The 25,863-nt window shown below is 38.1% G+C and overlaps 2 protein-coding genes across 2 annotated transcripts; one reads left to right on the top strand and one right to left on the bottom strand.

Annotated features, from left to right (window-relative positions):
- Positions 1–1,913: 1,913 nt before the first annotated feature.
- On the top strand, positions 1,914–4,433 carry LOC102686760 (sulfotransferase 6B1-like). The gene is made up of 6 exons (XM_006633802.3): positions 1,914–2,118; positions 2,240–2,448; positions 2,592–2,718; positions 2,993–3,087; positions 3,438–3,624; positions 4,032–4,433. The coding sequence occupies exons 1-6, from the start codon at positions 1,980–1,982 to the stop codon at positions 4,148–4,150; spliced, it is 876 nt and encodes a 291-aa protein (XP_006633865.2). The 5' UTR covers positions 1,914–1,979; the 3' UTR covers positions 4,151–4,433.
- Positions 4,434–8,594: 4,161 nt separating this feature from the next.
- LOC102688790 (protein mono-ADP-ribosyltransferase PARP12-like) lies at positions 8,595–22,745 on the bottom strand. Its single transcript, XM_006633813.3, has 8 exons — positions 22,310–22,745; positions 21,399–21,534; positions 19,195–19,462; positions 17,936–18,031; positions 17,243–17,369; positions 15,773–15,941; positions 15,235–15,355; positions 8,595–13,388 (listed from the first exon to the last, which is right to left on the bottom strand). The coding sequence occupies exons 1-8, from the start codon at positions 22,651–22,653 to the stop codon at positions 13,288–13,290; spliced, it is 1,362 nt and encodes a 453-aa protein (XP_006633876.1). The 5' UTR covers positions 22,654–22,745; the 3' UTR covers positions 8,595–13,287.
- Between the last annotated feature and the right edge of the window lie 3,118 nt (positions 22,746–25,863).

The raw sequence follows: 25,863 nt of genomic DNA, 5'->3' as shown, positions 1-25,863 counted from the left end.
CTATAATTATTCTTCTACTGACCCCCGAATGTTGTTCATATCTTAACACATGACATTGGACCTGTTTAAATTACAGTTTAACCCAAACTTTTACTGAGTTCTCTGAAAAGTGATTTTTAATCTTTTTTTGCAGATCATATGGTGACATGTTTTTCAATGTATTTTTCTTTAATACAATAATTGAAAAATAATAAAGATGTTTTGTTTAATTAATTTGCATTTTTCTTTTTTCATCAAGTTTGTGTCTAGATTAAATGCTTTTGCATCCAGTGCTCATCAGTATGAAATCAAGATGGGTTCAAATGTAAGAAATAGACCTTTTACTGTATATTCTTTTAATTCTAATGCAATAAAAGAGATTTCAGAAAGACTCATTAATGTTTAGATGCCTTTGGTAAAATGTTGAAAAAGACACAGGAAGACACACTAATAGATTAATAGAAACATTGTACACGTTTGTAGTATGTGCAATACAAAATGTGTCTAAAATAAGACGAGTTTCACAACTTTGTAGTTTGTAGACGAGTGGTACTTTGTTTAAAAGTACTATCTCACAATCCTCTGGTACTACAATGTTACTGGAGATATTTGGGTGGGGAAAAAATTAAATGTTTCAGATTTCTTTATCTATTAAAATATCCTAAATAGTTTTATAATTGAAGTCTGAAGAAATGCCTAATCATGGACACAATAATTACACAGTTTCCTTCCTTTTGCGTCTGGATAATTTTCCCTTGTGTGACGACATTTAATCTAAGTTCTCTTATTTTCAATTTAAATGATTAAAATTAGTTCCTTTATTTCATTGATCTGTATTTCAATTCCAATATCAATGAAATGAGCATGTAAAGATACAAATGTAGTGTACTTCATACTTTAGTGTTAAGTCATCTGGCTGAAGAAATGAAATGTAATCATTTTAAAACTAACCTCAAATTATGGAAATTTTAAGCAAATGAAAATTATGACAATTAAATTAATTATAAGTGAATTAAAACATATAAAATAAAAACACATAAGCGTTCCGTAAAACCACTCAAACTAAAAATAAAAAATCAACCTCATTAATTATCTTTTTGGGGTTTTCAAAACAAAATCATGATTTATTAAACAATACATTACAGTGTTTGATTTTAATACCCTTTACCACTGATGACATATTTTTGTTATTACATTTTCATTTCAACAACCCTTAAACTGTGAATAAATCATAATACAACAACCTTCAAAATGCAATCACTGATTTAATAACACAGCTGTTAAAACACATTTGTATGGTTCATACAGTATATTGTATGACACTGTATAACTTAAAAAATTAAAAGTGTATACCATTTGTATTATTATGCCAATAAACAAAGCCAAAATCGTTATCTTTTCATGATGTTTTATGGGGTATATATTATAGGACAATGTGCTCATGGGTTTGAATTTCGGCAGAGAGGAACTTCAGATAAAGAACTTGTCTACTCTTGTAAATCAAATCACACTGAAATCATTTCAATAGAGGCATAGCCATTTTTAATATCTTTTGAAATAACCAAATAAAAAAAAATTGCAAAGATGGTCTTAAATGAGATCGGTCACACAATTGTATGTATAGTACACAGGTGATACAGTGTTTTCAATGACTACCCCACAATCCTTTCAAAGTATAACATTTTTGGAGACATTTAGACTTGAAATTTGTAATTTAATGTATTATGCATATAGAAATCCTACATCTGTACATAAATCCCATAGCGTATTACATTGAAAAGTAAGATAAACTGCTCAGTCATATACACAATACAGCAAATTACTCAATTTCCTTCTGCGTCTGAAAGGTCTGGATAACTTTCCTTTGCATCACATCATTGCTGTAGGTTCCGTTATGACAAGGCTATATAAACTGAGAGAGAGCCGTCTCTGAATTATCCACCTCGACTACACTACATCTGAAGACTTCAGACTGCTTGTGAGGATACAATCACCTAACGATGCCGGAACAAACAGAGCTTATTCACAGCTTCAAGGGCATTCCCTTCTCAACCACGGTCTCCACAGAGCTGCTCCAAGCCCTGGACACTTTTGAGGCCAGAGAAGATGATGTAGTCTTAGTGTCCTATCCAAAATCAGGTAAGAACATTCCTCTCCAGAGCATGGGTTTTCTGAAAACTTTCTTTCTGTCTCCCACAGTTATGTGGATTTTTGAAACCTGACAGCTTGATTTCACACGTGATATTTTGGCTTCTCCCAGGCACCCATTGGCTGACAGAGATCATGAAGAACCTGTACCACTGCAACAGCGACAACAACGCAACAGGCCAGGTGACCCTGACTTCAGCTCTGGAGTTTGGAGATCTCTCCAAATTTGACGACCTGAGGAACCTGCCCAGCAAGAGACTCATCCCCACACACCTCAGCCATGACATGATCCCTGTGCAGTTCAAAACAAAGAAATGCAAGGTAGGCACTGGCAACCTCCAGTACACTTCTCAACTCTTAAAGAGTAGTTGACAATGACTGGGCGTTTATTAGTCCTATACATGATGTTCCTAAAAGTTGTGATTAATGAAGTATGTCTAAATTTACCTTTGTTTTCTTTGCAGATGATTTATGTGATCAGGAATCCCAAAGACACTGCAGTTTCAATGTTTCACTACTACCAACAAAACCCTCTTCTGCCCAAGATTGAGAAGTGGTCAACCTTTTTGGACATGTTCTTGAAAGGAGAAGGTAAGCATATTGTTCAGCCTTGCTTCGTGTTCGGTACAGATTTGTAAACAATAAGATACATTCCACTTTCTTAGAATTATGCTACTACTGGTTCATGATGCTGGAAACGTTTCTTCCATTGTATTCATTCAAGAACTTTGATTCGAAATAATCCCACTTCTTAGTCACAGTCTGGATACCAAACTATATGGAAACTGGAGTAAAACAATCATGTCTAACAAATGGCAACATCACATTTCCAATTAGGACTAACATTTCATTCTTTCTATTGCAGTGGTCTATGGATCTTGGATTGATCATGTCCAGAGCTGGGAGAAGAATCAAAATGATGAAAATACACTTTTTCTGTACTACGAGTCCATGAAGAAGGTGACTTTCTAAAACATATAAAGTAAACAGTGATGTCAACATTATACCATGGAATTGTATTTGAAACCGAGAACAGGAGACACTTCTTTACTCAAAGGGCAGTGGGAGCATGGAACAAGCTACCAAGCCATGTTGTCAAAGCTGATACACTGACTTCTTTAAAACAGTCGGACTAGATTCTTGCATCCCTGAACTACTAATAAGGAAGTCAAATGACCTCTTCTCACTTCTAACAGGGGCTTTTGTTTTTACTCCTAAAAGGTGTAAACAAGTGTAAATGATAATTGTGAATTGTTCACATGATAGCTGTAACTAAATGACTAAATAAACTGTCATTTTGTGTTTCACAGGACCTCCCAAAATACGTCAAGGAGATCAGTTCATTTTTGAACATCAGCGTCTCCGAAGATCAAATCAATGAGATCGTGAAGAAATCCTCCTTCAGCGAAATGAAAGAAAAGGCACAGAAGGAGAAAGTCGACACAAAGCACACAGTTTGCGCACTGACATCTGATAAGAAGCTGATCTTCAGGAAAGGTGAGGCTTTCATTTCAAATGCCAATATGTCAGAAAAAACATTGAAAGGCAGAATTGTTGGACATCAAATGGGTACAACCTGCATTTCCAGCCTCTTGTAGCTATTTACAGAAAACACAAGGGACACATTAACCCATCCATAATTCATTCTGTTAATTTGTTCCTATTTCAACAGGGTGTAAATGAATCTGCAGGGCAAACTATTTCTCAAGAGTATTTCCCGTATGAAACGTCATAAGAAAAGATGTTTTTTTATTCGTGTAGTAAGAATGTTTCTCAAGACTACCAGAACCACTGAGTAGAAGAGACCAAAGTCTTACTTTAAAGACATCGGATTGTGTAAATGCAAATCACTTCTCTGTCATGAAATTGTGTTTTCTAACTTGCCATTCTCTTTCAATGTGTAGGTGCTGTGGGTGACTGGAAGAATCATTTTACCTCCAAGCAGAACGCCCAGTTTGAAGCACTGTTTAAGGACAAGATCAACTCCAGTGAATTAGCAAGACAAGTTGAATATGAGTGTTAGCAAGGAAGAAATGAAGTATGCTGTGAAATACGATCTCATCCTTTTGTATTTATTATCACCAGCATATTCTGTCCCTTTATAAAACTGACAGTTACAGTTCAAAGTTCTGTAAAGCAAATATACTGGTACTGAAATGAAATTATTTATGTTAGTTATAACTATTTATTAATATTTTATCATATTTAAAACCTGTGCATTCTTGTGTGTTCTTATAAATGTACCAATGATGATTACACATGGCATTTTGTTAGCTGAAATAAATCAATTATAATTTTGGCTAAGACTCCATGTTTTTCTTCTTGACTCAGACTTAGGTATAGCAGCTTTTGTGTCTTTTGTGTTGCACTTGTGGAACCTGTGCTTTGTCAACTTCAGAGTCAGTAGTTTGATCAAATTCTAATATCAATGAAAGGAGCCAAAAAGTATAGAGTTGTAGTGTATTTAACACCTTGGAGATAACCTGCCTGGCTGAAGAAATAGTACAGTTAGCTTAAATTTTACTTAAGAAGTACTTCATCACTCTGGAAAAGGACTGGAAATCATATTTCAGTCAAGATGAAATAGTGTTGGATCCAGTGTTCATGCATATGAAATCAAGATTAGTTCAAATGTAAGAAATACACCTTATACTGTACACTCTTTTAATTCAAATGCAGTAAAAGAGATTTCAGAGAGTCACCATAATGTTCAGATGACACAGAGAGACTAATATATTAATCGAAACATTCTGTATACTTCTTTAGTATGTGCAAAAATATTTGGCTTAATTGATATGGGTATCACTACTTTGTACATTGTAGCCAGGTGATGCTTTGCTTTAAATTACTATATCGCAATCCACTGGCAGTATAATTACTGGAGATATTTGGGTGGGAAAATTACAATTTAATGTTTCAGATTAATTTATCCTTTTAAATGTCCTAAATAGTATTATAGAGGAAGTAGAAAACAAAACCAAGCTATTGAACATTTTCAAAATGTAATCCTAAATTAAAGATTAGTTTTCAGATTCCTTTTGGAAAAATAAGCACATGAAATATAAATGTTTCTTTAGCCTCCTTCTTTGCTGATTTCCTTACTCTATAATTATTTTTTTCCCACCCAAATATTTTTCAACTGATCCCGAAACTTTTTTCATATCCTCAGACAAGAAATTAAAACCTGTTCAAGATACTGTATAACCCCAATTTATTTTTGTGTTGTCTAAAAAAGTGATTCGTAGTTGTCGTTTTTGAAGATTCTACGAAGAAATGTGTTTTGTTTTATGAATCTTTAATGCTACTGCTTCATTAACTTGGAACTGTTCTTTTCTCGTGATGTTTGTTATTTTGGACCTAGTGCTTGTGGGAATGAAATCAAGATGAGCTCAAATGTAAGAAATAGATCTTATACTGAATACTGTCTTAATTCAAATGCAATAAAAGACATTTCATAGAGTCATCATAATGTTTAGAAGCCTCTGTGAAAAAAGACACAGAAAGACAAATAAATACATTGATAAAAACATACTGTATAAAGTACTTCTATGGTAAGTGCAAAAAATATGACTTCAATCAGATGAGTTTCACAACTTCGTACATCGTAGATGTTTCAAATTACTATATCACAATCCTCTGGTACTACACTGTTACTGGAGATACTGTATTTGGGGAGGGGGGGATTATAATTTAATGCTTCAAACTTATTTATCTATTTAAAATACCCTAAATAGTCCTTTTAGGAAGTCTGAAACCATTCCTTATCATGAACACAATAATTACACAATTTCCTTTCTTTTGCGTCAGGATAATTTTCCCTTGCATGAGAACCCTAAGTTCCATTATTTTCTATATCAATTTCTGAAATTATTTCCTATATTTTTATTTAAATTCCAGTAACGATGAAATTAGTCAACAAATATAAAGATGTTGTGTATTGCATACTTTGCCAATAACTCATCTGGCTAAAGAAATGCAACGCAATCATTTTAAAAGTCACCTAAAATTATAAAAAGTTTAAGGAAATGATGACAATTAAATTAATTCTAATTGAATTAAAACATTAACAGCAAGTAATCTATCTGTAAAACTATTCACACTACAAATCAATGTCATTCAAAACCTTTTTTGGGTTATCAAAACTAAATCATGATTCATTAAAGAATACTTTACAGTGCTTGATTTTAAAACCCTGTATTGATGGGAGAGATGAAATATTTTGCTTTTAAAATATTCACTTAAACAATCCAAAAACTGTCAATAAATCATAATACAACAATCTTCAAAATGCAATCCCTCTTTTAATAACACAGTCTAGAAACAGTAAATGACGCCAAAATCTTTGTTTTCAAAATATAAGGCTGAATTAAACCTGACTTTTCAGATTCCTTTTGATAAAATGAGCACAGATGAGTGCAAATATGATTCTACTCTATTGCCCTCTCATTAACCTTCCACTGATCCTTATTGGTCATTTCACATGGCTCTGAAAGAGTCCTACATTTAATTCTTTTAGCTGTTGAAAAGGCAAAATGAATAATTATTTTCACATTGAACTGAGATAAGGATTTCTGTTCTTGTACTCTTTAATATTAATATCTTAAAAAAAACATTTGATTTTTTTTAGATATTAATATTAAAGAGTACTTGATGTTTCATGGGGTGAAATGCTTTAGGACCATGTGCTCATGGGTTTCAATATCAGCTGAGAGAAATGTAAGATACTGACCATCTCTGCTCTGTTAAATCATACACACTGAAGTCATTTTTCATGGGCGTAGTAATTTTAAGAAGTCTTGAAATAAGAGAGTAAAAGACAGAAAAATAAATACATTGATAAAAACATAAGTAGACAGCACAAATTGTCTTAAATGAGATGAGTGTCACAATTGTATGTATAATAGACAGGTGATACATTGTTTTCAATGACTCCCTCACAATCCTTTCATAGTATAACATTTCTGGAGAAATTTAGATTTTATGCATGTAGTATTACTTGATCTGTAGAAAACTCCTACAGCGTGTTATATTGAAAGATAAACTGCTCAGTCATATACACAATATGGCAAATTACTCAATTTCCTTCTGTATCTGAAAGGTCTGAACAATCTTCCTTTGCATCACATCATTACTGTAAATTCCGTTATGCCAAGGCTATATAATCCGAGAAAGGGCCGTGCTTTTGTTCTTTCATTACAGCTTTAACGCTGACGATAATTCTCAAGATATTACGTTTTGTTGGTGAAAGTTGGGGGCCATTTCGTTTTAGGCATAATCTTCAATGCCATTTTAATTTCTCATGAACTATTTGGTTTCCACTCTGTCCGTCCCAACAGTCCAAAGCAGCCTTCTAGAACCTTCAGCTTTGATGTCTTGAAGAATTTCCAGCCTTTTCACATGTCTTGTCACAATTGCTTTTATGAGTTATTTCCTCCGTTAAAAGTAACATTTCCGTCAATACTCCCATGATGTGGTTGCAATTTTTTTTTTTAACCACTTGAGTGCCTGTGCTGTTAAAATACCCCCAATATCATGCCCGAACAACATTTATTGTACGGATACAGTAGGCATAGATTTTTTTTCTTCAATCCTACTGGAGATGTGTGAGGAAAACCGCATCTGTACAGATTTTTTTGAATCTTTGAATTGGTTTATTTTACAAGTGTTCTTTTAAAAGTATTATACAGTGAAGGCTTCACAATGGCAAATCTTTTTTGTGTTTGCACCATGTTAATACTTGATGCATTTATATTTTGTTTATAAACCACCCATTTTCTAACCGTGTTATCCAATTCACGGTCACATAGCCAGAGCCTATCTCAGCAAGCAAGGGGCACATGGCAGGGTACACCCTGGACAGGACACCAGTCTATCACAGAGCACTCGCAGACACAGACACACGCTCTCACACCAGGGCCAGTTCTCCCAGAAGCCAGTTAACCCACCCGTACATCTTTGGACTGTAAGAGGAAACCGGTGCACCTGGAGGAAACCCAGACAAACGCAGAGAGAACATGCAAACTCCACACAGAGTGCACCCCAGGAATTCAACCCACGGCACCCAGTAATGCAAGGCAGCAACGTCAACACCACTGTGTTGAAAATTTACATCTCAATTATACCTTTGGGTGTGAATGTTGGTACTCCACATTTAATAGAATTAGTTTGCATCCATATGTCTTCAAGAGATCTTAAAAACAAGTGCCTTCTTTATCCTCAGCATCCTGTTTTACCTGCTTCTGATGTTCGGCCCTTACGTTTTGCGGAAATGTACTTTAAGACAGTGGCCATTTTAATTTACAGAATGTGTCGACGTGAATCATGTTTTGTTTGTTTTTTTTTTAGCTTTGAAGTGTTGATTGCGTTTTCCACTTTTCAGGTCACTTATTAGAGTTCTGCCTCATTGCCACTTCCCAAGAGATGAAGATGGGAAAAGTTCAGGTAGGAAAAAAAATCAGAAACCGAAATGATTCATTAAAGGACGCTGGATCCGTTTATTATAGATATCCAGGTGGCAGTCATAAAAGTACAACACAAAGGCTCAATAGTACCTGTCCAGCAATAGTCATAAAAAAAAGAATAATGTTTAGAAAAACGTTAAAACAAAACTTTGTCAGAGCGGCAATTTTAGCACTATTGAGGCACAGTTTCACGGCAGAGGCCCAGAAAGGCACTGGTGTCCCATTAAGAGTGTTCCAAAATTAGATCCTGCTGCTTTCTGTTCTAAAAAATAATGCATACCAATTTAAGAGGTACCGACTGTCTAGTGCATTGCTGAGGGAAGATTTTTTTTTTGTGCTTCTATGAGGAATCAGTTTCTGGTAGAATAACATACAGCAGGTCAGTAAGCCAACAAAGAAGCGATTCACTTCAGAAAGTATTCAAGTTCTAAATAAGTTCTGGAGACATCTCAAAAACGAGCAAAAGAAATAGGCTGCATCTGAACTCAATTTGGAGTGTCTTAGTAAAGGGTCTGAATACTTATGTAAGTGAGAGATTTCAGTTTTTTATTTTTCATAAATTTGCAACCCTCCCCCAAAAAAACATGCTTTCACTTTGGCATTATGGGGTATTGTGTTTGACTGATGGCAAAAAAGAATCAATTCAATCCATTTTGAAATAAAAGTCTACAACACAACAGAGTTTGGAAAAAGTGTAGGGGGTCTGAAAACTTTCTGAAAGCACTGTCAGTGGTGAAAATGGCTGAGAGCATAAAAATACAACTAAATGAGTTTTCTGGAGAAAGATGTTCTTCAACCAGGGGATTTAACTTTTTTGACAGAGCAGGTAACATACACCTTTCTGTGACTCTGTAACTAGAGAGCAAAGCCAGATGAGGACATTACAAAACGGAGCCAGAAATACCAAAAAAAAAAACGTATTTTATGTACAGAAAGATACCCAGCACTGAGGTGTGCCCAAGACGCTCAAGCACAGAGAGCAGCGCTTTTGCTGGGACCAGGATGTGTGACTCAAGGATGTCATCTTGTGGCAATCATGTAGCCTTTCCACACAGAATAATGCAAGAGAAGCAGTCACTGACTCCAGCTGCTCCAAGCCAATACAAAACCTACTCTGCACTGGCAAGACGTGGATATTATTTTGGCAAGTACATCGCTGTTCAAAAAAAATCTACATTCGATACTTACAAATGCAAAACACCGTCTGTCCAGCTGCAGGCTTTTAAACTGTTCAGAATATAGCTGACTCAGTCCTGCCTAAATATCAAACCTGGAGAATATGCAACAGAGGAAATCGATGTTCCTTTCACATATTTTTTCAATAAAATTGGAAAAAACATTCAAACTCTGCTATTTATGGGACTATAAGACTAAAATATAGCATTTTTTCTCAGTGTAATTCAAAAGAGCAGAGCCTGTTATTGGGTAAGCAGAGGACTATGACTCCAAGACAGACCAGGTTTGTCTTGTTTCATTAACCTAATAGAAAGCAAAGAAAATAGGGATGATTGCTATTGTCTTTGTTATTGATAACAACAATTATCCATTGTGAAAATTATAGGTCTACGTCTAGTCAGTTATAGAAAAGGAAGCAAATTATCCATCGGTTAATTGTACAAATCACTAAATCTCAACTCCAAACCTGAACAATTTGCTACATTATTGCAACGTTGAAACAAAAGTTTCCAATGACGTGGACCGAAAGTAAGGGTTCTCACATGCTTTAGACGTTAGTTTTAATAGTGTTTGTTGGCAGGTGTAAAAATGTCAAAAACATCTGTTCTGCATTTGGGTTTATTGACAAGATACACTGCATCACCCTCATAGAATTAGAATTGACAGTGCACGGAAACTGAACTTTTTGATGGTGATACAAAGAGTGATCAGTCTCATCATCTGCAATAATTGTCAGTATAAAACAGGCAATACAGAAAGTACATAGCAAATATACTGTGTAGTTTTAACCTCCCTTTTCTGAAAAATAAAAAAAAACACACCATAAAATGATATTGAATAATTGACTGCATTTACATGGTGCCCGCACCCTCAATACACAGTACACCAAATAGAGAAATTGCAATACCAACTGAATTAAGGGGGAGTTTAGGTAGATTAGGTTGTGCAAGTCCCAGTGTTAAATTTAGCCAGGACACTGCACCTAAGATTTACAGACAATGACACATAATATTTACACTTCAATTTGCTTTCTTAAAATGTGTATTCAGGTTTAATTTCCTGCTCATTTTGTTACAAATAATCAATATCTAACTCTTGGGCCTGACTTTGGTTCTGACAGAATGCATTTATGAACATTGCAGCAACATGCATGACACTGACCTCTTAACACTCTAAGTAACATACCAATTTATCATTCACTATTCTTTTTAAGTGGAGTACTGCTATAAAACATTGCACATCTATCAACAACAAGGACAAGCAGAGATTTGTACATATTTTTCAAAGGTCAAGTGTACTGAATTTGGCAACAGACCCCGATGAACTTAAAGTTTCATCCCTGTAACCTGAATTGTGAGGCATAAGCAGTAAATTTGAAATGCATTTAGCTGAGAGAATGTCCCTTTGAACACTGCACTCATACATATCTAATAAAGGAGGTGACCCTCATTATTCTGTTTACAATGTGTTTTTTAAGAACTCATATTGTTTTGGATTATATCAAGAGAAAAATTATCCCACACAGGATAATTCCTTCACTTTTCCTTCAACGCTTCTTTTTTAATGAAATACATCACACATCTTTCAATATCCTTTTTGAGAAACTTAGGCATTGAGCTTCCTTTTTAAACACATCCTACACAGCAGCTCCGTTGCACTGTATCTGTGCATGTGCATTCAGAATATCCTTATTCATTCAGGATATTATAAAGGCCGAGAGCTCACAAAGAGAGCAAAAAGGACTTTTTATAACGGCTGTAAATAAATCCCTTTTTTGGTCATATCTGTTACTGATAGGTCAGTAACTGATAGGTTACTGAGGTCATGGAAACCCTAGGGGCTGGTATTGAGACAATGGAGCCAAGATGGCATAGAGTCCTTCTTCCAGGAAGAGTCTGCTTGTTGCATTGGGTTTGACATGCTTACTGCACTAATGTCTCAAGAACCCCAGAAGGTATAAACTTAAGACAGTCTGGTAGTTGCAGAGCACAAGCTGTTACTGTGACGCCCTGACGAGCTCCAGTTTTCTTGCATCAACACCATCAATCACCAGAACACATTCCATGCGTGGAAGGAGCTCATCGGGGCCATCCCAAACAAGATCGGGTCGGAGTCACTGACCTTGATAAGGAACCTCGCTCTCTATTTAAACCCCGAGGAACCATTCCTCAGGGCTCTGACTTCCGAGTCTCTAAGATGAGTGTGCGTTTGCTCAATGTTCCAGGTTTCTCCCAGGATAATCCAGGTTTCCCAGGATTGTTCTTACAGGTTTTTCCCCCTCACAGCCTCCTGGTTCCCGTTGTCATTAATTGAAGATTATCATTCGTCAATTAACCTATCAACCCCTCCTGTCTCTATCCCAGAACCATCTGCTTCTCCTGCGCATCCCGACGGTCTGCTGTTCTCCCGTCTGCTTCCCCTGCACACTTCCCAGCTGCCTGCCACTCTTCTTCCCACCTCTCAACATTGTACTGATTCAGCTAATAAAGCTAATAAAGCTGGTTTTATCATTCAGCTAATAAAACTGTGTGCTTCGCCGCAACTCAGGCTCTGAGAACAATTAATTCGGCGCGCCCCTCTTTCCCACTCGCGGGCCCGGCATAACAGTTACAGTGAGCTGTAAATGTCTATAGAGCACACCATTGCTCTGTGTGCTTGGCTAATATCTGCGCTAATGTCCATCAATCCGTTTTCGAACCACTTCACCCAGTTTAGGTCTGCGGGCCAGCTGAAGCCTGTTCCAGCAAGTAAAGGGTGGACACCCTGGACATCAGTCCAACATGCACACACTTGCACCACGGCCACTCTTCCCAGAAGCCAATTTACCTGCCAGCATGTCTTTGGACTGTGGGGGGAAACACCTGGAGCACCTGGAGGAAACCCAGGTGAACATGGGGAGAACACGCAAACTCCACACAGACAGCATCCTGGGGCCCCAACATTGAGAGGCAGCAATGCTAACAACCACTGTGCCGCCCATCTGAGCTATAGTGTTCCTTTAACTTCAGTAAAAATATAAAGCATGCTTTGCTCTTAAGACTGTTGTACCTGTTTTAAAGGCTCTTAACCCTCTGAGTTAATGCCAAGCATTGTTGAACAACATAGTGTTACATAAAGGTCTGTAAATAGTTTGGCTGCTACTATTGATGCTGGATCTATAGGAATCATGCAGGATGAGGAGAGTGAATCTTAGAGGAAACAAGCAGTGATGAGCAGTTTCTCCTCCTCCCATAAACAGTCCATCCACATATTACTTGTAGTCTCTAGCAGAGAAGCACAGCTTCTCTCTTCTGAAAGCTTTGTAAGCCAAGGTATTTCTCAAAATAGAGAGGACAGCTGACTAGATCAGGTCCGTGTCCCTCCTAAGGAGGGAACTGGATTGATTAGATTCTCAAATATTTTTCTGCTTTTCAGCTTTCAAGTGGAGGAGAGTAATCTGACAGCATTTGGAATTCTGGAGGAACAGGACCTTTGTGCTCTAATCTGTAGCAGGCCTCTATAGTGAAACTGTGGGGATGTGCTTTTACCGTGAGATCTTATTTGCGACATCTTGCACAGAAACAAATCTAGGCCTTCTTCTCACCCTCCGCTTCGTGTTGTGCTTTGGGTTTCGTTGATACATATCTGGATAAAGGAAAAAGAAGAGGTGAGAAAGCCGACAATGGAAATCATTATGTTTGCATGTAACGATATTTAGCTAACAGCTTGGTAAGACTTTATTACATGGAACCAACTTGTTAATAAACAATGTCCTTTCAGGACCTAGATTACATATAATGGTCAAGGTCTCCTTGCTACAAACACAATGGTAACCAAAACAAGAATCTTCAGCAAATGCTTTTTTGGTATTTTCTTCCGGCTGCATAGCCTTTAAAAAATCCCAATTCAGTGTTAATTTGATAACTGTCCTTTATCCACACAGGGAGAATGATGGCTTAGGTCTGCTTTCCCAACACGCTTAGTCATCAGAGCCATCCATCTTTGAATTGGCACAAAAACTGTTAGGCTGCAAAAGCAAATATGACCCATGTCCACCCTACCCTTGATAGTAAAACTTCTGTCGAACTCAACTAGTGGATATACGTTATTCATCCAGGCATTAGGCACAATCTTCCTATCCCAGAGAAGAGCCAACACCACACCAGAACAACAAAATATTTATTTCGGCAGCTCTTGCAGACAGTATGTGGTTCTAGCAACCGCAAGTGACTTCCTTGTCTAGATAGAAAAAAGATATATATAGACTCCATGGTGCTCCCAGCTCTTGGTTTGAATAGCAAAGTAGAAGCTCTATAAAAACTGTCACGCTTTCACAGTCGTCCCTGCATGCCAACATATCCTTACTCAAATGCTGTTGCCTTGCTGGGTGGGACAGCATGAATGCAACAATTGAGTAGTTCAAAAGTTCAAGATTTGGAGACAAACACTGCCAGCTAGCAAATTTTATCAGGAGGAATAACAACGTGGGTTCGGAAAGCCAGGTACGTCAGCACAGAAAAGTAGTCATACCTGCAAGGCCATAAGAAAGCACAGCTGTATATTATAGCACACTCCCTTTAACTTCACGCCTAATACAATAGTATTTACAATACAAATAATGTAAAGAAGACTAATACAAAGAAAACCCTCACTACTCGACGCAGGCTGGAACCTGAGACATCGGCAAAAAGTGCTGTCGCAGGATGTCTTTCAAGAGCCCTCAAAAAGATCATTTAAAGGGAAACAAATAAGACTCCCATTTCATAATAGCTATTTTTTCCAAACATTTTACCTTATTGAGAGTTATTTTTTAGATGGATTTGAAACAACTCTAAAAAATACTTTGTCAGCTTCAATCATGCGGCTCATTAAAGCTCACATTGCAAATCTGGCTCGTTTCTCTGATTCTGCAACACACAAAGAGATCTTCAACTCTCTGCGAACTAGAAGTAAGCTTAGTTGGAGAAGTTCAGGTGGGTAGCTGCGTCAGCATGCATAGGCTGCAAAAGAACAAGTAATAGGTTTATTCCATGCTGAAAAAAGAAGAAAGAAAACACAATGTTTTGGCCGTGGAGACACCTGACACCTGAAGAAGGCTCCACGGCAGAAACGTTGTGTTTTCTTTCTTCTTTTTTCAGCATGTAATAAACCTATTACTTGTTCCTTAGTTGGAGAAGTACTTGTAAGGGATTATTTTCAGTAGAACATGTGCTATAGCAAACTGTAAAAGTGAATTATGAACTACATATGGCAAAAAATCTGAAGTGTGATAGTAGCTGCTTTTAGGAATGACACAATTACAGCACACAAAGAAGAAACAAGAAATATCAAGGTTTCTTGGTGCTAAAGCACATTCAATAGGAGACAAATCTCAACACAAAATAAATCCCTTCAAAATCAGAGTGTCGGGACGTGTTGGGAATTGAAAAGCAATAATCAACATGGAGGAGTAAAAAATTAAGAAAATAAATAAGTGAGATGTTGCATTCACCTCTGAAGCTCAGGACATACTTTCGATGACCTTTAACCACCGTAATTTCTGCTGAGCTATCCGTCAGGTAGGTCAGTTCCAGCTCCTTAGAGGTGATTGAAGCCACTCTTTGTTTGTCATCCTGAGAAAGAGAAAGGTCACCGTGTTCGGGAAAGCTCAACAAAGAAACCTTGCTGAAGGCAAAGAGGGAAAGGCTTTTAGTTCCACTCTCTTTATCAAACATTTAAATTTACAGCACATGCAATGTCGGCCATTTAAAAAAAGAATACTAAAAATGTACCTGCAAACAGTCAGAAAAAATAATGCAATGGAAGTGAGACAATTAAAAAAAAGTATTCACACACAGTTGGCATCACTAAGTTTCTGTTGTTATTTTTTCTCATTTCAAACAACATTTTTCACTGAGTATACCTCTTGATTACCTGTAGGCATACTGGAAACCGAAAATACAAACCTTTCCCTTGAATTCTGTAAGCACTTTTCACATTCATGTTTTACATGCCTTTGTGTACTGGTGCACATTAGAGTCCATACTCACAGGCTTTCCATATTCAATCCAGTTTTCATGGTCACCTTTGTAATACCAGACCCACTCTGTGGTGAGGATATAATGTGGAGGTTTGGTGATGGAGGAAGCCGTAGAGAGGCGTCGGACACGATACGACTCTCTCGTCATGGTCAGAAAGTCTACCGGCCGGGACCCATTGCTGTCGGGGAAAATGAAAAAGTACGTCTAAGGACACACACATTGAATACCCAGATTCCTCTGAGGCAAACCATTTTGCGGTTTTCTAACACAAAACTACAATCAAAGGACATGAAAAAGTATTCGGCCCTTTTCAGATTTCCTAACATTTTGCATATTTTCACCTCAGAATGTTTGAGTGAACAAATAACACCAAAGTTTAATTTATTTCATAGAAGACATCCAATGTCCCTGTGTGAAATGGTTAACCCTTGGAAAACCCTTTAGATTCAGTTACTCGCTGCCCACCTTTAGCTGAAATAATTGCAGCCAGTTGCCTCCTGTAATTGGTGATCAGTCTCTCACATTGCTCTGTAGGGATTCTGGCCCATTCCTCCATGACAAACTACCTTAATTCAGTAACATCTGAGGGTTTTCTAGCTTGAATTGCTCCCTACAATTAACTAGCTAGCAAGCACTAAAATCTCCCGCGTTCCACTCACTGTTGGACAAAAATTTAAAATGGATGTTATTGCACAAAATACTGTGAAATGAAAGTGCTTCGTCTGGTGAAACGCTTGGTGCTTTTCTTTAACTAAACAAGTGGCTACAGCTTAGCCTGGCATTCCTGTTGCACTGTTCAGAAACACAACATTTCAGGTCTCCTGCAACATGAGACCTGCAGCAGCTTGTGGGAATTTCCAAATATTCACCCTTTCAGTTGTCCGAGTATGAAAAGTATCTGTTATCAGTCATGATATAAGGGCTATCGCATTTCACTTCCACTAAACATAATGGATGGTTGTGCGAACTACAGTAAGACCACAGCAGTTGCATTACATGGATGTCACTGAAATAAAAGAGATACCTTTACCATTTTATTCCACTATATTTAATGATGACTAAAAGTTATTTCCTTAAACTAACACCTGAACAGGATCAAATTCTAGAGAACGATGAACCAAAAGTCACCAAAGTGAAAAGATGCTAACAATTACTCTGCAAGTTGAGTCTTAAAAAGAGAAGCTGGTATGAAACAATTATAAATTAATTATTGACAGGATTATTTTTCTGAATTAGTAACAAGTTGAGAACAAAACATTGTAAGAGGTAGGCTATTCATTTTTGCATAATATCTAATACGTGCTATATAACTGATAATTTTTCAAAACATTTTTATTTATAGTAAAATAATAGCTGAGAACTCTCTAAGCGACCTGTAGCTGTAATGAATGAATTAAAAATATAACTTCTCCCTAACACCACAGCTGCTCTCATTAGAAAATAAAACTACACTGCTCTTATTAGAGAACATTAACCGACCTCTGTGTGTTTCTGGGGTCACAGTATGCCCTCTCAATCTCTTCCATGTGCCTTAGTTCTCTCCAGGACGTCCCGTCAAACACTTCCCATTTGTAGGGTAAATGGAAGTGCACCCGATAACACTGGTCTGTTGACGAGTCAAATACTGATTAGTACTGCACTCGTATTCTGCGAGATTATATCAATATTCCATCAAGCAATCAGATTTAAAAAAAAGACACCAAATAACGTATTCCGTCCATCCAACTATCTTATAACCCCTACTTCCAATTCAGGGTCTCATGGAACTGAGGGCCTATCGCAGCAAGCAATGGGCTCAAGACAAGGGTACATCCTGGGTGGGTCCATTGCAGGGCAGACCCATAAATGCGCCTACAATTACACCAGCGGCCAGTTGTCCCAGTACCCAGTATGCTTTTGGACTGTGGGAGAAAACAACTGCTCCACCACACCACCCCCCGATTAACCTTACTCTAATAAACATTCCTGCCATCTTCCAGGAAGAATAATTAAGGTCATAGCACAATTTACGGTAAATCGACCTGTAATGACATGAAAAATCTCAGCAGAACCTGTCCACTTGGCAAGTTCAAATCACGCCCAAATCACTGTTAATTCATATAGGCAACCCAGGACTAATTTAAATAACAAGGCTCTAATCTGTAAAGACCCTGAAGCGAAGGTTGGACTTACCTTGAAAAGTGCAGTTTCTCCTTATGTAATGGAGACATATTTCCTGCTTCTCATCCTCTTGTGCTGAAGGCCTGGCTATGCTATCACTGATCCCTTCTGCATCAGACAGGAACAACATTCAACATATGAGGGCTCTGTGCATGATATTTAACGTAACATTTTCCAAATTAAAATGGCAGTAAATCTCAGCAGCAAACAAATCTACAACAGGAGACACCCCAGCCTTCCATGATGATGACTGGCCACCTTCTGGAAAACAATTATTTTTCTTATTTAGAAAGGCTTATTGATTTGAAATGCCAAGCAACCTGGACAAAGGAGAAATGAAAAAAAACTGCTGACTGTGCTGCAAATTCATTCTCTAACCAGAATTGCCGTTCGCTAAACATTTCTAGCAGGTTACAGATCATATCATCTGCAGCTGGTCAGATCAGACATCAAGTTGGACTTACAAAAACAGGACCAGTTAGGTAAAAAATTAATATTAATTTTCCACTAAATGCTGATTAAACATATGACGATGTTTCTAAAACAAAAATCGATGTAATCACTGTCAAACAGTGAAAAACTACATTTGTAATAGAATGGGGTTCTTGTGTTCGGTAAATCGTGTACATATTTTATTAGGGCTGGATGATCTGGTTTTCTTTATTTCAACACAAATAAACTGGAGGCCTGGCATAATTCTCCAGGGCAGTCTACCAGTCAAATCCAATACAGCTGGCTCACTCGTTTAAAGGTTAAACGAGCCCAATATCCAGTGAAGTTACCATCTCTCTGCCACCTTATAAAAACTAGGTCTTCCCTCTCTGAAGTCATATTCTCCTTTACTTTGTTAATTAATTTTCTTCTAGGTAGTATCTCACCAAGAACCTTTCACCCTGGTTCTGAAAATGTTAACTTCTGTGCTAAAATGAAGGGTTCTCGTGAGTTCAATGCAGATGTTTCTTTAGATTAATTATGAGTACAAAGCTATAAAACAGGGGTGACTAGAAACAATAACATTTGGCCTACATTAAAGCCATCTTTGAAAGACATTTACTAAGGAAATGATCATTAGGGATTCTTCACACTGATAGGTACAATGCGAACTTCCTTGGCGTGATAACATTTTCTTCCTCACAAAGTGAAAAAACATTGATTTCATCGATGATTAAAAACGTAACTAAAAGGTACAGAGGTTCTGCATGTAACATATACAGCCCCATCCAAACACATCTGAAAGTTAAATTCTTCTAAAAAGAAGGACTTTTCTTTACCTCTGCTGTTGGAAGCCGAGTTAGAGCGTGCATTCAACTTATACATATTCCTGTATACGAAGGGAAGATCGTGAATAATGTCTCCACTGAGTCCTCGTTCTTCTAACATTCTCCTGCCCTGTGGATCGATCATGTGGGACTTTTTGCACTTGTGGCCAAACATGCAGTTATCTTGGACAAAGTGCTGGCAGATGTGCAGCTTTGTGCAGGTACTTCGGAAAGTACAAGCTCCAAATAACCCAGTCCCCTTGTTATAATGGACACATACCTGCATTAAAAACAATAAACAAGGAAGAGCGCATTAATTTGGGAATTTATGCAAGAGAAAAGGTTTGCCAAACACAAATTTCTTTACCCTGTGGTGTGTCCACTTTATTGAGATTTTCTGCATTCACTGAAAAATAAAGACCATGCTGCATAAAACCCAATAAAAAGATCTACTGACACAAAACCCAAATTATCACCATAAGCATAATTGTGGGAAAAACATTATCACAAGAAAAATAAATGGTTGTACAAAACTAAATATTATCATAGAACAAATCAGAAAGATAGTGGCACCCTAATGTAGCCTTTTATTTCATTTACTTCAAGACTAAAAGCACTTAATTGTACGTAAAAGTTGCCATTACTGTTTTAATGAAGTTATTTTCTGGGCTAATTCTTGGTAGGCTTTTTAAGGAAATAATGCTATAAAAAAAATTACGTTACCTTGATATTTGGATCTTTCCGGTCAGAAACCAGCAATCCATTTCGCCACCAGAAGGGGAGAGCATTTTTTGTTTTGTTTTTTTATTTTTTTTTATTTTTTTTATTATTATTAAACATTAAAAGATTTGGCTGATGAAATCCCATTACGCTTTTCTTTATGGTTGATATCCTTCAGTTTCTCAAATCTAACAGGCACTGAAACCTGGACTAGAATCCAGCCAGAGGGCATCTTCATCCAAAACGTTTCAGTTTGATGTGGCGCAAAATACACGCGAGCTGCTTCGCAAAACGGGACTTTAACTGGGACTGGTGATGACAGCAGTAACTGAAATTTTAATGCAGTTGGGTTTATTCAGGATCTACGCTGTTAAATCTTTTTTCCCCAGTGGTTGATACATATCTGCAAACTCAGCAACTGCACAGAGCAGATTCTATCAACTTTCAAACTGTTGGATTAAATCCCATTACAGTGGGTGATAACCAGGCACAGATGATGTCCATCAAGGCCTAAGATATTGGCATTAGATGCCAAATTCACTGAATTTGACAAAACATCTCAAAGAATGCCGCTGTTGTGCGTCTTCAAACATGAACCCTGTGACACTATGAATATCCAACTCCAACGCATTAAAACATTTTACAGAGCTCTCACAATTTGCTGCCACTTCCTCAACAATTCACACAGATTCAGGTTACTCACAGGTTCAGCCCCTGCCAAACTGAAAATTACTGTATTCCAGGCTTCGCTCATGTTGGTCCCTTTCATATTTTTTCTCTCACTTTCTGTAGACGATACCGTGCAGCTTTCAATAACTGCCTTTCATTTTGTTTCTGTGATACGAAATGTACCGTAAAGTGTACTGCCATCTTTTTGGAGTGGTCCAAAAATAGCGCAGGTTGTATGAAAATTATTCCCATCAGTATGCAGAACACACTGCTGCTTGCTAGTTGTGAAAGAAATGGGGTTTGGTCTTGTAAGCGTATTCCTTTTTTGTATCCCCTAAAACAGCAAGCATTGAGTTAGGTTTGATCTTTAATTAAATCTGGAGATGCATATTTAAAATCCTTGCATGGGGAAACATTTATAATCAGACAGTAATTGATGTGATGATAACTGTCTTATACTTTTGGAGTGGTCCATTATAGCTGCTAAAACATTTAGCACGATTTAGAAATGGCACAAATGAGCCATATTAATTTGTACAGAACTACCAGACCGGTTAATTTCACATTATTCTGAAATGTGCTAAGGGCATTAGTGCAAAACTGGGGAAAAGAAAGGACACATATGATTTTAATTCCACTTCAGGAAAAAAAGGCACCAAAACTCAAAATGCAAGGGGCTATGCTTACATTTTGTCGTGATACTGCACTTTGGAATCATGTGGGTGTCTCTCATATTTTGTAGTGAAATGGACAACAAGGCAATACCAGGAATTAATGTGAATTCTTTATCAACTTGCATTTTTAAACTGTTTTCGACAACTTCTCACCTCAGGGAGTAAAGAAGGATCATTCTGCAGCAGTAAGAGAAAAAGGTCTTCTTCGTTCAGTTCATGGAGGGTACACTCTCTGAGAATAGGGTAGTTGTGATCTGATCTGAGATTGTGAGAATATTTACATTCCTTCCTAAAAGCAAAGAAAATATATAAACCGGTTGAAATGAGAAGTGACAGTAAAGAGTTATATTGTAAAGGGAAATTAGAAAGACCGTTAATTGTATATTTCGTCCACTAAATTAAACGTCGGTCTCGTGATTTTGTTCTCCTCCTGTAATCGACTCGCATAAATCCACTAATTATATTAAAACACGAAATATGGCCACTACGTGTTGACGCACACTTTTTCGTTTCGCTGAATTGTCATTTCGTTCATCGTGATTTTTGAAAAATACGAGTGGAATCCTGACAATTAAAATGCACTTTAGTTTTTACTAACCACGGACACAATGTTACTGCTCAGGTATTGCAGTAATAATAATGTTTTTATTATTCCAGGCGCATCTCTATGACGTAGGCAAAACTGGGTAGGGTCATCGAAACATTGAACGTCATCCTCGGTTTTAAAAACACAAAATGATCCCTTTTAACAAAGCCAAAATCAATAAATAAGAATCTACACACCTCAGTCGAGTCTTAACAGCTTTTTTTTATTACGGAAAATGTATAACGTGTATAATGCAACCTATCAAAAATGATCTCCCGATTAAAAAAAAATTAGATTGGTGCCTCACGCAACGCCTTGCTACCTTTTTCTTTTGTACTAACGCGAAAGAAACGAATAAAATATGATATTTTCGCAAATCGGTTGAAAAATGTAAACATATCTTTAATTACAATGCGATTTTTTTCTTCAGTTTAACTCATACGGATCCACGGTGATGCTTTTTTTTTTCTTATCTTACCTTCCTTTCCCGTATCTGCAGTTTCCGTAAACAAAATATTTACAAAGGTGAAGCTCCTGGCAATCGTAGCACTCATGTTTCGTGTAATGTTTGCAGAGGCGAAGGGATGTTTTAGCAATAATCGTGCAGTCAGGAGGACTGAGCCCATCTTCCCAAGTCCGCTCGCTCGTGTTTTTCACTACAGCAAACCTGCTGCATTTTCGCACGATGTACCAAAAATCCTCCTCCGAAATCCTACAGAGCTGGAAAACTTTTCTGTGCAGTTGTAAATAGTCCATGGATCCTTTATTGGAACACAGGACGCTGGTAGCATAGTGAATTACCCTCGCGTAAGCGTTAGCCATTTTGGCACAAACCAAGTCGCTTCTCCTGCTTTTCTAAATTGTCAACTCCTCCACTCCTGAGGAAGAAATGAAACTGAAATGAGCGGAAGTAACCCCGTGCAGCTGTTGCTTAGGAAGATGGTGGTGTTAGTGCATTTACCACAAGATGGCATACCTTTCAACTCAAAAGAGGTGAAATAATAGACGATTTAATGTCGTGCCAAGCGTGTCCATGCTAAAGAGGATGAAATAACAATAATTGGTAGGAGTAGTTACATTATTAAATTACATACACTTAAATTGTGCTTTTCTGGACACTCCACTCAAAGTGCTTTAAAGGTAATGGGGATTCACCTCCACCACCACCTGGATAGCTTCACCTGGGTGATGTGACGGTAGCCAAAGTCGCCAGTACACTCACCAGCTATCAGTGGGGAGGAGAACAGAGTGATGAAGCCAGTTCATAGATGGGGATTATTAGGAGGTCATGATTGGTAAAGGCCAATAGGAAATTTGACCAGAGCACTGGGCCAAAACTCCTATTTTTTCCATGAAACACCCTGGGAATTAATGTCTATGGAGAGTCATGACCTTGGTTTTATGTCTCATCCGTAGGACGGTGCCTTTTTTACAGTATAGTGTCGGCCTATGTTTGTGTCTGCCCAGCCATAGACTGGCGTCCCATCCAGGATGTATCCCATCTTGCTCCCATTGTTTGCCAGATTTGGCTCCAACTCCCCAGTGACTCTGCACTGAGTGCAGAAAATGAGCGGATGGACACAGATAATAATAATAATAATAATAATAATAATAATAATAATAATAATAATAACTTATATAGCACTTTTCTGGACACTCCACTCAAAGCGCTTTACAGTTAATGGGGACTCCCCTCCACCACCACCAATGTGCAGCATCCACCTGGATGACGCGACAGCAGCCATAGTGCGCCAGAACACTCACCACACACCAGCTCTCAGTGGGGAGAAGAGCAGAGTAATGAAGCCAGTTCATAGATGGGGATTATTAGGAGGCCATGATAGGTAAGGGCCAATGGGAAATTTGGCCAGGACACCGGGGTTACACCCCTACTCTTTTCAAGAAACACCCTGGGATTTTTAATGACCACAGAGAGTCAGGACCTCGGTTTTACGTCTCATTCGAAGGATGGCGCCTGTTTACAGTATAGTGTCCCCGTCACTATCCTGGGGCATTAGGACCCACATGGACCGCAGGGTGAGCGCTCCCCTGCTGGCCCCACTAACACCTCTTCCAGCAGCAACCTTAGTTTTTCCCAGGAGGTCTCCCATTCAGGTACTGACCAGGCTCACACCTGCTGAGCTTCAGTGGGTTGCCAGTTGTGAGTTGCAGGGTGATATGGCTGCTGGCCATAAATAAATAAACATGCTAAAATCTTACCATAGTCAAAGGCAATAACAAGCCAGAAACACATATGGACATCAGTGTTGTCACTTACTGTAAAGTGTCCAGGAACTAAAATGTCTAAAAATAAAAGAATTACCGTGGCTCAATGGTATTTTCCTAGTCCTACTGTACTTAAAGAATGGAGGGCATTATTCACAGATCCCTCCCTATGAAATTTCATCTAACTTTAAATGGAAAATACAACAGAACAGAGAACTGCAGATGTAAAAACAATATATTCAAAGTGGGATGGAACCAAATCTTTAAACAAAAGACCATTTAGGTTATCTTCAATTACAGGTTATGATTCATACAGTAAATGATAGTTAAAGATAGATACAGTGACAGACGAGATGCATATAGAAAGGGAAAGCCCTTTAATTAATATACCAGCATTCTTCAGTCAAGCAACAAGAACAGTATAGAACTCTTAAGCATATACTGTATCTGGTCACCAAAAAACCTTTTGATGAGGTCATTTTGATGAGGTAACTTGTTAATGAACAAGGGGCACTGTGTCTAATTTTACAGATGTAAGCAGTGGCAAAGAAACTCAAAGGCTGATCATGTTATTATTTCATTTTAAGTATGTCTCACTCTGCTAGGCTATAACATGTCACACTCCCTGTTGCAGGTGCTGATACAAGCATTTTCCAGAATGGGGTTACTAAGCTAGAATCAATTGCCCAAGGTCTTTTTCCTTTAAAACATGTTGTCTTTATACTTTTGTACCTTTTCTATCTGTGTTTAACAAAGAATCCTGTCCTGAGCAGAATACATAGCCCTGCTTTGTAGAATGATATCTGAAAGATGTAACAAGGGTAAATGTCAAAGATCCTTGAGTCTGGGATCACTGGATAATAGCGACTTGTAGTGAAGCCAAATAAGTTAAATTAAGCTATCTTATCTGCAAGATGAACTACTTATGAATGGTCTTTGTTCTCCAAAGCAGTTCTATGTCCATGTTCTCCAAGCTCTTGAGGAATGACAGCAGCCGAAGACTGTGTGACGGCAGAGTCGTTTGCCGAAGTTTGTGAAAACGTGGCTGAACCCTGCTGGGCTGAGGGCCACCTTCTCGGCAATAGGATGGGGAGGCTGGGACCCCCACACTCGGTGGCCAAGGGGTGACAGCAAAGGTGGAAATGTGGTGGAAGAGGGATGGAAGAAAGAAGCAAGGAAGAGGAGAGGGAGACATGTGGATGAGAGAGTAGCATTCTGCACGACAAACACTGCAAGCATCTTTAACGACAGTGTCACGATTATAGTCCCCCCTCCTTAAGGGTGCTCCAGCCCTTTCACTTTAGACTTCATTTTGTGCACCTGATCCCTTTTTCCCAGCCCACCTTAAAAGCCAGGCGCTGACGTTCATCCTGACTCTGCATCTGGTTTCCGCACCGTGTGAGTCCGGGACCTGGAAGCGCCTGGTCCCGTTAAGGTTTTAATCTCTGTTCCCGTTCCCGTTCCTGTTCCCTGTCTGCCGGTTCCGACCCGGTTCATGGTTTTAATTCCCTGTTTGGATGGATCTCCTGGCTATGGACTTCCTCTTGTGTTTTTGGATACCCTCTTTGGATTACTCTTTTGGATTGTTTGCCTCGGCCACACCTTCCCCGTGCACCAGTGCACCTTGGACACGCCCCCCTGTTTTCAGCCCCGTATTCCTGCATGACGTTTCCCTAGTGTTTCCCCACTTCTTCGGATTGTGTCGTCCGCATAGGGTCCGGAAAGAACTGTTCGTTACAGACAGGAAACAAAACAGTGGAATTCCCAGAACCCTGGCAGGTTCCCTTGGAAAGATCATATTTGAAG

Source organism: Lepisosteus oculatus, chromosome 7 (assembly GCF_040954835.1).
Source record: "Lepisosteus oculatus isolate fLepOcu1 chromosome 7, fLepOcu1.hap2, whole genome shotgun sequence".
Lineage (NCBI taxonomy): Eukaryota > Metazoa > Chordata > Actinopteri > Semionotiformes > Lepisosteidae > Lepisosteus > Lepisosteus oculatus.
This window is presented reverse-complemented; position numbering and strand designations above follow the sequence as displayed.